Source organism: Scylla paramamosain, chromosome 16 (genome assembly GCF_035594125.1).
Source record: "Scylla paramamosain isolate STU-SP2022 chromosome 16, ASM3559412v1, whole genome shotgun sequence".
Lineage (NCBI taxonomy): Eukaryota > Metazoa > Arthropoda > Malacostraca > Decapoda > Portunidae > Scylla > Scylla paramamosain.
In genome coordinates, this window is record NC_087166.1 from 5,175,001 (window position 1) to 5,186,515 (window position 11,515).

Sequence of the window (11,515 nt, forward strand, 5' to 3'; positions counted from 1 at the left end):
TTCAGTCCCCCTAAATCCCTTGCTCTTGTACGTATTTTGGTATCCGGATGCAGTAAAGACGTAGGGGACAAGGGATCTGAACTCACAAGATGGTCTCCGTTCTTGTAACTCGCTACCTCTCCCTTTGATAACGGCCTGTGAAGCCCAAATATAGAATGGTTGTGTAAAATGAGTCCTCTCATTATGTCAGGTTGAAAAGCTTCGACGAATGCCCGAGGGAGGAGAAAGGAACACAGGATGAGGAGCAGGAAGGGGAAGGGGCAAGAGGAAGAAGGTTGATCCATATTAGGCAGAAGCTTTTGTTTGCGGCCGTTCGTTAGTTTGTTTATTAGTAACGCATGTATGTATGTAGGTAGGTAGGTAAGGTGTGTATCTGTGTGTGTGTGTGTGTGTGTGTGTGTGTGTGTGTGTGTGTGTGTGTGTGTGTGTGTGTGTGTGTGTGTGTGTGTGTGTGTGTGTGTGTGTGTGTGTGTGTGTGTGTGCATGAAACTGACAGTGTTTGATGATATCTTTGTTATCGTTTTCACTCTTGTTCCACTGCACCTCTCTCTCTCTCTCTCTCTCTCTCTCTCTCTCTCTCTCTCTCTCTCTCTCTCTCTCTCTCTCTCTCTCTCTCTCTCTCTCTCTCTGCACCCTTCCCGCAGCGGTGTCAGCCATTGTTTATACTCAATTATCGTAGAGTAAAAATGGTAACCTCCCCAAGCACCAGGAAGTGAACAGAATGATGAGTGAAGAACCGCGAGGAAAAAAAGACCAATGAGGGACAAAGCAAGAGAGAGAGAGAGAGAGAGAGAGAGAGAGAGAGAGAGAGAGAGAGAGAGAGAGAGAGAGAGAGAGAGAGAGAGAGAGAGAGAGAGAGAGAGAGAGAGAGAGAGAGAGAGAGAGAGAGGAATGAAAATAGAATAAGCTCCACGCCATGAGCAAAAAAACGAAACATACTAAGCAGGAAGGAAAGAAAAGACAAAGAGAGAGAGAAAGAGAGAGAATAAAAATAAGAAGAAAAAGAAACAGGATGATAAAATAAACGTAAAATAAAAATGAGGGAGGAAAGTTAAAAGAAAGAAAATAGAAACTAAGTCAGTGAAAGTGTAAAGAAGTAAAGCAAACGAGGATAACAGAGAGAGAGAGAGAGAGAGAGAGAGAGAGAGAGAGAGAGAGAGAGAGAGAGAGAGAGAGAGAGAGAGAGAGAGAGAGGGTACTGACGCAACGCAGAACAAAATAGACAAATGAAGAATGTTGCAATAAACTGGAAAGCCGCAGTGAACTTGTCTATTCACATCCTATTTAACAGAACTTCATTTACTTCATCTAACTGCAGAGAGAGAGAGAGAGAGAGAGAGAGAGAGAGAGAGAGAGAGAGAGAGAGAGAGAGAGAGAGACTTACTTTCCTCTCCCACCAGGGTAAGCGCCTCTCCTAAAAGCCTTTGAAACATGGTGACAACTCTAATTAAGTTTTTTTCACCTTGCTTACCTGTGGACGAGCTGTGTTGGGGGAAAAATTACTTATGCGATAAACTCTCACCTGAACCCTAAGAGAAATGCGGGCGAGGAAGGCAGAGGAGGCAGAAACGGAGGACGGAAAGGAGTGAAGGGAAAAAACCAGAAGGGAAATGGAAGGTGGCGCCATATGATACTTTTATTGATTCACGAAATTATAAATGAATTCACGCGAAGTTGCAATGAGGGAAAGCTAAGATATCTACTTACGAATGTAGAAATTTGTGGGAAGCTGAAAAAAAAAAAAATCTATGTACCAGGCCGGTAATCTCATACGGGGTGACCCAGATATGGCACCTCACAAAAAAAAAGTAATAATATGTAAAATACTTCAAATATCAACCTAATTTTAACACAATATGACCTTCAGTCGGGGGCAAAAAATAAGAAAGCCGTAGGAAAGACAAAGCCGCGGTGGTGGCAATGGGAGGAAAAAGTGCCGCAAATCAGACGTAATTCAATATGCGGACGAGGACACATTTCCGTCAGAACATATTGCCAGAATGTCAGACAGAAAAATAGCGTGCATGGTGATGAAAAAATGAGTCGAAGCGCTAGTATGTCATCATGGCTCTAAAATGATGACGGTGAAAATTTATATCCTAAAGGAAATTTTTATTTTTTTTTTTTCGAGGATTGCAAAAAAATAAATAAATAAATAGATAAATAAATAAATAAATAAATAAAAGGCTTGTGTATTGAATAATTACACGCGAAATATATATATAATGGTGAAATATTGAAAGACATTATATATATATATATATATATATATATATATATATATATATATATATATATATATATATATATATATATATATATATATATATATAGAGAGAGAGAGAGAGAGAGAGAGAGAGAGAGAGAGAGAGAGAGAGAGAGAGAGAGAGAGAGAGAGAGAGAGAGAGAGAGAGAGAGAGAGAGAGAGAGAGAGAGAGAGAGAGAGAGAGAGAGAGAGAGAGAGAGAGAGAGAGAGAGAGCCAAACAGACAGATATACTAGTAGATATCAAAGATGAAAGAACATACAATCCAAAACCAACTTATGCATTCAGAGGAACAACAACAAAAGACAGAACAACAAAAGATATGGAGAGGAAAAGTGTGAACTGGTAAAGGTTCCGGAAGTTAATTATGATTTTTCCCCGGTGAATAACCCTGACTGCGTGTGTGTGTGTGTGTGTGTGTGTGTGTGTGTGTGTGTGTGTGTGTGTGTGTGTGTGTGTGTGTGTGTGTGTGTGTGTGTGTGTGTGTGTGTGTGTGTGTGTGTGTGTGTGAAGAGGAAGTTAGTGAGTAGGCCGTGGTTCTCAGTAAAAATAATTCTTGGAAATCTTTAGAACGAACGAAAAAGAAAACAAACTAATTCCAGAAACTAATAAAACTGTTAAGCTTAAAATTTAAGAAGAAAGCCAGCTGAAGGAGCAAAAACAAAAAAAAAAAAAATATCTTCATTAACTATCTCGACACTAAGAAATTGAATTGTCTGAAAAGAACCACTACCACTACTACCACCACCATTACTTCAGCAATAACAGTATTAACCACCACCACCACAACAACACCACCACTAACACTAACACCACAGTGATAACAACAACAGCACCCCTGAAGAAGCCAAGAACGAAACTAGTTGGCAATAAACTCGCCTCGTAACACCTTTGTGCCTCTCTTCACCTCCACGCATAACATCAAATAGCTAAGCAGAGAGATAGATAGAAAGTTAGATAGATAAGTAGATAGGAAGTTAGGCAAATAGATATATAGGTAAATACATACATAGATAGAAATCCCTTAGTAACACCTGTCTCTGTTCTGACCTTCACGCATAGCAACAAATAGGTAGACAGCGAGACAGATAGATAGGTAACTAAGCAGGTAGATAGACAGGTAAACACATACATACATACATCCACAGCTAATAACAACAACAATGTGACACGCAATACACTAAAAAATCAGCACAAACTCACAAGGACACAACACCAAGATGATTTTTTGAAGAATCATACCGAGAAAAGCACAAATGGAAAGGATTCGGCGGCGGAACCTTTTTGAGCGCACATGATACTTACAATGAAGCATTATTTATTTACATATTTATGACTACACCATCCTGCAAACCGATATATATTAGGGCCAAACATTTATCCGTAATGTCGGGGGGCGCAGCGGCACGGGAAGTTCGGATATAAATATAAATGACATTATTAAAGATTAGTGTGTTGCGGAAATGTCAACGAATACACACGAGGATTGGACCCGCCAGGAAAGAACAGAGAAAACTATTTGCGACAGAATATTATAGCGGCGGCGAGCAGAGAAACCGTGAAAGAAGATTAGGGAGTGGTCAAATGTAGCGTGGCGATAGACAGGACAGTGGAAATAGATATACAGATAGACAGAAATGTGTAGATCAGTAGATAGACACATAGGTATATATATATAGAGAGAGAGAGAGAGGGTCCTTCTCTTTTCAGGAGGGGAGAGGCAATTAAGCTGACTTTTCCCTTCCTTTTTGTAGCCCTTGGCCTGTCTCTTTCGTACATAAAAAAGATAGATAGACGGGTAGATACACAGGTAGCTAGATAGATAGGTAGGCAGGTAGTTAGAAAGACAGAGAGAGAGAGAGAGAGAGAGAGAGAGAGAGAGAGAGAGAGAGAGAGAGAGAGAGAGAGAGAGAGAGAGAGAGAGAGAGAGAGAGAGGATATTAAGTCTTCTGTATTTATTATTTACTAAATTATTAAAATATATTGGTGTCATCAATAAGTATAACGCAGCAGTAATAGAAAAATGAGTGAATTTGTTTGGACTAAGTGACCTTACCTCTTTATGCCTCTCACTTGTGTGTCCCAATAACTAGTGCTGAATATTGCAACTGAGAGAGAGAGACAGAGAGAGAGAGAGAGAGAGAGAGAGAGAGAGAGAGAGAGAGAGAGAGAGAGAGAGAGAGAGAGAGAGAGAGAGAGAGAGAGAGAGAGAGAGAGAGAGAGAGAGATACTTGCTTTATGTAGTGGCACTCAAAACACCAACTTTCACGAAAAAGAGAGATTAGGTTGTCATTAAAAATATTACATAAGAGTGGAATAAAGCTGCAATCTCTCTCTCTCTCTCTCTCTCTCTCTCTCTCTCTCTCTCTCTCTCTCTCTCTCTCTCTCTCTCTCTCTCTCTCAACTGTCCTCCGGGGGCGTATGAACCGCGGTCCACTAAACTAACGAACTCGACAAAGAGGGAAATGAGTTTTGTTCCTACACACACACACACACACACACACACACACACACACACACACACACACACACACACACACACACACAGAACAACAACAACAACAACAACAACAACAACAACAACAAAACAACTAACCACTATCGATAAGCACAAATGTTACAAAAATAGTCCATGTAGTCCTGGCACCGTAAAATTCAAGTAGAAGAAACAATGCAGCGCCGCGGAGGAAAGACAGAACAATAGAGGCGGGGCAGAGACGGCACGAGGATACAGGCGAGCGCAAAGCCAGATAGAGAGGAGAGCCGTAATTTGGGGAGGGATGGAGAGCGTAAGAGCCAACGAACCTCCGGGGAAATGAAATGCCTTTGACTTGGCCCAAACTAACGTAGACTGTTGATGATGACTGCGGCGACACAAGGGAGGATGAGGGTGAGAGTGAGGACGGCAGGTGACTAGGAAGGAGTAAGGGTGAGGGGTGAAAAGCCAAGATTACTGGGGATGTGAGAGGAAAAACAATGAGGGTGTGGAGGAATGATGAGAAAGACGGGGATAAGGAGTAAGGATGAGGGATGAAGATGGAAATTACGGCAGCAAGAAAAACCAGGAGAATGAGGTCGGTTGGCGAAGGTGATGAGTAACAGTAGCGATTAGGAGTAAGGTTGAGAAGTGCAGGTGAACACTAGGGGTAAGTGTGAACAAAAACGATGAAGGTGAAGGGGTGAAGGGTATAGGTGAGGGGGGAATAGTGAGGATTAGCAGTGAGGGTAAGGGGTCAGAGTGGGGAGGGAACTGTGAGGCTGTATAGGTGAATGATGACAGTGAGGGTAAAAGCAAAGAGTGGCAGGTAAGGATTAGGGGTGAGGGGAAACGGTGAGGGGTGACGCTGAAGGATAGGTTGAGAGCAAGATGGAAGGGTGAGGGGTGCAGGTGAGTGGTGAAAGTGGGGGGTGAGGGGTGAGGGTGAGGGAAGCCAGCGAAAAATGAGTGTGTCACCAAGCAGGGCGGCAGGATCCAGTTAGATGAAATGCAAAGGAAAATGCTGAATAAGGTTGCAGGAGAAATGTTGGTAATATCGTCTTTCAGCGAGGAGCAAAAAAATAATAAGACCTTGGTTACATTACGAGCAGAATAGTAAGGCGGGGGTTGCGCATTTTGAAAACTCGTGCATTTTTGTTGTTCTAAGGTAATGTTGGTTATAACGTGAAAAAGGAAGAAAACAAAGGCAAAAGGCCTGGTGAAAAATGACCGCCGTTATATTAAAAAAAGAAGACGAACATTATATAAAAAAAAAAACTGCTGATACTACAAAAGAATAAAGAGGAAATGGACTTCAACTAAGAGACGAACGTTAGTCTAAATAAAACAGGAGACAGAGGAAATTGTGAAAATGTGGAAGCAAGGAATTTACGTGCATTCGAGATGGAAATATTGAAAAAGAAAAAGAAAATCGGATAAAATAGAATGTTACATTAATGCATATCATGAAAAAAAAGAAAAAAATTCAAATAAAAAAGTGGCGGATAGTATACCAAGAAAAATAATAGACGCATGTTGAAAATGTGAAACCAACAAGGTCGTATATATTATGAAATGAAAACACGTGATATCTTATAAGTAAATTGTAAAAAATGTAATAGTATAGTCTTCAAATATATAGAAAACTGCTTACTGCTACGAGACATGTAAGAGAGAGAGAGAGAGAGAGAGAGAGAGAGAGAGAGAGAGAGAGAGAGAGAGAGAGAGAGAGAGAGAGGAGAGAGGAGAGAGAGAGAGAGAAATGCAGAGACGAACACGTTTCAGAATAGAGCAGGGAAAACATAAGAAAAATAAAAATAGAAACTCTAACTTCCACGAGAAATGTGAGTGAGTGAGTGAGAAAATTGAGCGAGAAAAGTGCAGTGTCAAATAACATGTCTGAGAATCGACCGAAAAGAAGCAGCAGATAAAAATCCTCCTTATTGGCAGCTTGTTATTCTGTCAAGCGACTTAACTTTTGTGTCCGTTTGTATGTATATTTTCACTCCGCGGTCGTAGCGACTGAGAGCCCCTGTCTATTTTTATCATAATTATTTACACACACACACACACACACACACACACACACACACACACACACACACACACACACACACACACACACGTGTTGAAAGTGACTTTTGAAAGAGCTGTGAAATGTGTGTGTGTGTGTGTGTGTGTGTGTGTGTGTGTGTGTGTGTGTGTGTGTGTGTGTGTGTGTGTGTGTGTGTGTGTGTGTGTGTGTGTGTGTGTGTGTGTGTGTGTGTGTGTGTGTGTGTGTGTGTGTGTGTGTGTGTGTGCTTAAAGAGAAACCAGGACATTTATGAAGGGAAACGGAGCAGAATTAAAGGAAAAATTACCAGACAACAAAGGAATGTAAAGAATTAAAAGAGAGAAGATAAACCTCACAAGGAGGAGGAGGAGGAGGAGGAGGAGAAGAAAAAGAAGAAAAAGAAGAAAGAAAAGGGAAAAATTAAATTACCCGCATGCAATGTTTATTCTCTCTCTCTCTCTCTCTCTCTCTCTCTCTCTCTCTCTCTCTCTCTCTCTCTCTCTCTCTCTCTCTCTCATGAGGAAGATTCCGTAGCGCGGTGAGAGACAGGTAGACAGGTGTGTTCTGGGCCGTCGAGTGATGCAGGTGTTATGGGACAGGTGAGCCACGTTACCAACACACTACGAGACAGGTGACCAAAACAGTGTGAAGAAAGTGATAGCTGGGTGAGGTAAGTGAGTCTCTCTCTCTCTCTCTCTCTCTCTCTCTCTCTCTCTCTCTCTCTCTCTCTCTCTCTCTCCTTGTTTTTCTTCCGCTAACTTTCCTCCCTTATTTCGTTTCCTGATTTTTTTTTGTTCTTTACCGACGTGTCTCTCCTTTTTTCTCGTTGTCTCTTTCTTTTCCTTCTGCCTTCCTCACTGTTTCTCTTATTTGCTTGCAGTCTATAATTCTCTCTCTCTCTCTCTCTCTCTCTCTCTCTCTCTCTCTCTCTCTCTCTCTCTCTCTCTCTCTCTCTCTCTCTCTCTCTCATACCTCTCTTAAATTCCACACTCTGCACATAAGTCACTAAAAGCTGTCTACTCTCCGCTGTTCCTCCTCCTCTTCCTTCACCTCCTTGTTTTCCTCCTCCTCCATCCACTCTCTCCTTTCTTCAGCCGTGACTAAACCTTCCATCTCCCTCAATACCTCCTTGCTTTATCCCTCCTCCATTTCTCCCTCACATCCTCCATCTTGTAGCTTTCTCCATCCTTCCTTTATCCTTTCCCTTCCTTCTACGATGCCTGAAACTCTTCCTTGCTTTAACGGTTTCCTCTTTCCCTTTCTCCTTTGTTATCTGTCACCCTTTTGGTTTCTTATTCTGCTTGGTTTTCTTTTCCTCTATAGATCCTTCGCTTTTGTTCGTCATGGTGCGGCAGAACTTTCCCGAGAACATTGTATATGGCTGCCGTGAACCGTAACAAAGAGGGAGTTGGAAAAAAAAAAGAAAAAAAATGTATTATGAAAGGTAAAGTCCGGATTCTGGCGCAGCAGGACAGCAGCCCCTACTTTTCTGGCCATTTCTGTCGCGTTACAGGTCCCCGTTCTCCATCCATCACCCGGAAAAGTCATAAAGCAGAGGAGTAAAAGCTTTGAACTGTCCCCTCCACCTATATTATGGACTGCTCCCTAGCGCATTAAGGATTTCTGGAGTAGATGGCCTGGTAAGGAACGGCTGGCTGGAAATGTCGGATGTATAAATTACCTTCCCTTCCTCCATGTTTCGTGATATCCACATAATGTTCATCCTCACGATAAAGCCGGTAATTCTTTCTTACTCTCTCTCTCTTTTTTTTTTTTTCTTCCTTCTATCTTTAGGGTTTTCGTGGAGGTATGTTAAGATGGGCGTGAGTGAGTGAGTGCCGCTGAACTCTTGACGTCATCACGAGGTGCTGACGTCACGAGATACGCCCCTCGCTCACCACAATTGGCGCCACACACACACACACACACACACACACATGAGCCGAATCACCTAATCGCTCAAGGTTAAACTCGTCTTCGTAATAACTCGAGTGGTCGCCAACAATTACTAGGATCGCTTTCACTATTATCGTAAACTATTCCCTGTACCGATAACGCAGGCGCGCGTGTCGGTGGACGGGTGGGAGAGATAATGCTAGCTAGTTTCTGCTATTTCTGCTGGCTTTGATGCTCCTTTCCCTTTGTTACAGTTGATTGCCCTCCGTGATGCATCATTGTTTGTGTTCCTCGCTGCGTTTTTTTTTTTCGCCTCTTGAATTTACGATTTAATCCGCGACTGCTTGCTAAATTGACCTTGCTTGCCTTATGTATACCTCTGTCTGTCTATCTGTTTGTTTGCGTGATATAAATGTTTACATGACTGTACCTTGTTTGCGGCACGTGACATTAATGTATAGTCCCTTTGTATTCCCTTAAGAGGAGGAGGAGGAGGAGGAGGAGGAGGAGGAGGAAGAGGGTAGGCATTGAAGATATTGGGTAGTGGAAGATGAGAATGTGTTGGTGGAAAAGGAGGTTGAGGAGGAGGATGCGGAGGCGTAAGGAGGAGGAGGAGGAGGAGGAGGAGGAGGAGGAGGAGGAGGACTAGATAAAGTAGAGATAATGGCTCTAAAGGTACGGAGATGGGAAAAGAGGATGAGTAGATTGAAAATTGACACACATAATTACGGAGGAAGTAAAGGAGTTCGTGGAATGGAGGAAGAGGAGTAGGAGGAGAAGCAGGTGATCCGAGGAGGACGAGGAGGAGGAGGAGGAAGAAGAAGTGGAGGTATGTAGAAGAGGTAAAAATATGAAGACTCGAGTTGAGCCCAAAATAAATATCTCAGAGGAAAATCAACAATGCAAGTCGAAGAAGGGAGGAGGAGGAGGAGGAGGAGAAGGAGGAGGCAGAGGAGGAGGAGGAGGAGGAGAAAGAAGTTGTTATTATAAGCAGAGATGCCAGCAGGTCTCGGTATGGGAAAGAGGGAGGGAGGGGGACAGCATTGGTGAAACTGGCTGTCACCTGTTTGTGTTGGTGGTGGCTGGTGGCTTAGTGGTGGTGGTGGTGGTGGTGGCCGTGGTAAATTAGAGTTCGTATGCATTATATTATTCATCAGATTTAATAAACCTCGTGCAGAAAGAGAGAGAGAGAGAGAGAGAGAGAGAGAGAGAGAGAGAGAGAGAGAGAGAGAGAGAGAGAGAGAGAGAGAGAGAGAGAATGTGTGTGTGTGTTTGTGTGTGTGTAGTGTTCAAGAATCATACCGTGCCAACAACAATATATCTGTTTGTATTGCTCTTTCACCTGCATGAAAGACTCATCCATATGTAAACAAAGGACATTGGCATAGACATTCTCCTGGTTGTGTTCCGCACGTGCAGTGGCGAGGTGTGTGCGTGCCTGCTGGGTCTTGCTATCACCAATGTTTGATGCATTCCTTCCTGCCCTGAGGGAACGCGGGGAACAGCGTTACACAGGTCGTACAGGCACTGCTCTCCCCTCAGCTTCGGGCTTGTGTAAACAGTTAAGCGCCACTTCAACACATTCACGGCCAGATTTACCGCCGGTGAAATGAGCTGACTGTTACTCGAGGGAATTTTCAATAAGGATTCGTTTGTATTCAGTGGAAGAGCGGTTGCCGAGGCCTGATGATCGCAGAGTTAAGAGCTTGGTCATATTACTGTCCCTCCAGGTATAAAAATACGATGAAAAATCCCAGAATGTCATACTTACTTTCAGGGTCAATTGGTATCAAGTTACTCTTCTTTTTACCTACATTTTTCCTGTGTTAAAGTATGCCATGACTTTGTTCTTCCGGGCCACGGCTTGAGCTTACGTAGTCTTGTATGATTTGCCGCTTAAATAACTTTGCCGAGACAGTGAATGTCATCAGTACTCGCAAGACTGAACAGAATACTACAAGTGCTTACCTTGAAGAGAGCGAGTTTGGCGTCGGTCTCCTCTTTTGATAGCGATGTCCTGGAACCCCGGCTGGAGGCGTTAGAGACGTCACTTCTGGCGTCGATGTCCCCTCCCCCGCCGGCCAGCCCTGCTTCCTCCCCGAAGACCTCCTCGTCAGCGGCGCCGCCCGTCACCTCGCCATCCACGCTGTCCACCACGATGCTGAAGGAACCCCCACACAATATTTCAGTCGATCTCGACCGAACAGGCCCTCGGGCCACTAACGCCGCTGCCATGTTAATCGTGGCGGCAAGTTTGGGAACCGAACGTGTAGAAAAAGCGGTGCGGGGTCACCAAGACTGGTGACACGCACCAAGTTAGGGGACGCTCGACGGAAACACGAACGCCGGATTGGGGTGAGTGACGAGCCACTCACCGCCTGGGAACTACTGGGGGATTGACGGGAATCCAACAAATCCTTCAGTAACTTTGAGTGGTGGGCGTGTCAGCGTTCCTGAACCCTCGTGATGAGTGTAGGTCTCCACGATTCTCCCGGACACCCAAAAACACTTTGTCCATCAAACAGGCCGTGCTGCTTCTCCTGCTGGTGTTGGGTGCTGAGCCGTGGCTGCTGCAGTAGTGACGCCTGGGCAGTGTGCAGCCTGTCTCAGGAGGAGTGACAGTAACAACACGTGTCACGACAGGGACTTTCAGTTCCTGTCTCCTATTCGAGAAGCTCGACAGGTGTTTAGGGGAGCGACTTTACTAAGGAGTTGCAAGGCTATCTGTATGGCTGGTGGCGTGCGTCGCCGAGTGAGCGCGGCTTGGCTAGCTGGTGGGAAGACACACGAACGCGACGAGAACTTGAGCGAGACTAACCTCCTGG

The 11,515-nt window shown here is 44.0% G+C and overlaps 1 protein-coding gene across 1 annotated transcript in view; it reads right to left on the reverse strand.

The window, feature by feature from the left end:
- The window catches only part of LOC135107919 (uncharacterized), a 64,390-nt gene extending 52,875 nt beyond the window's left edge, over window positions 1-11,515 (reverse strand). Inside the window, exon 1 of the mRNA XM_064018302.1 lies at window positions 10,659-11,515. Coding sequence (XP_063874372.1) covers window positions 10,659-10,925 — 267 coding nt within the window. The 5' untranslated portion in view covers window positions 10,926-11,515. The remainder of the gene's footprint in view (window positions 1-10,658) is intronic.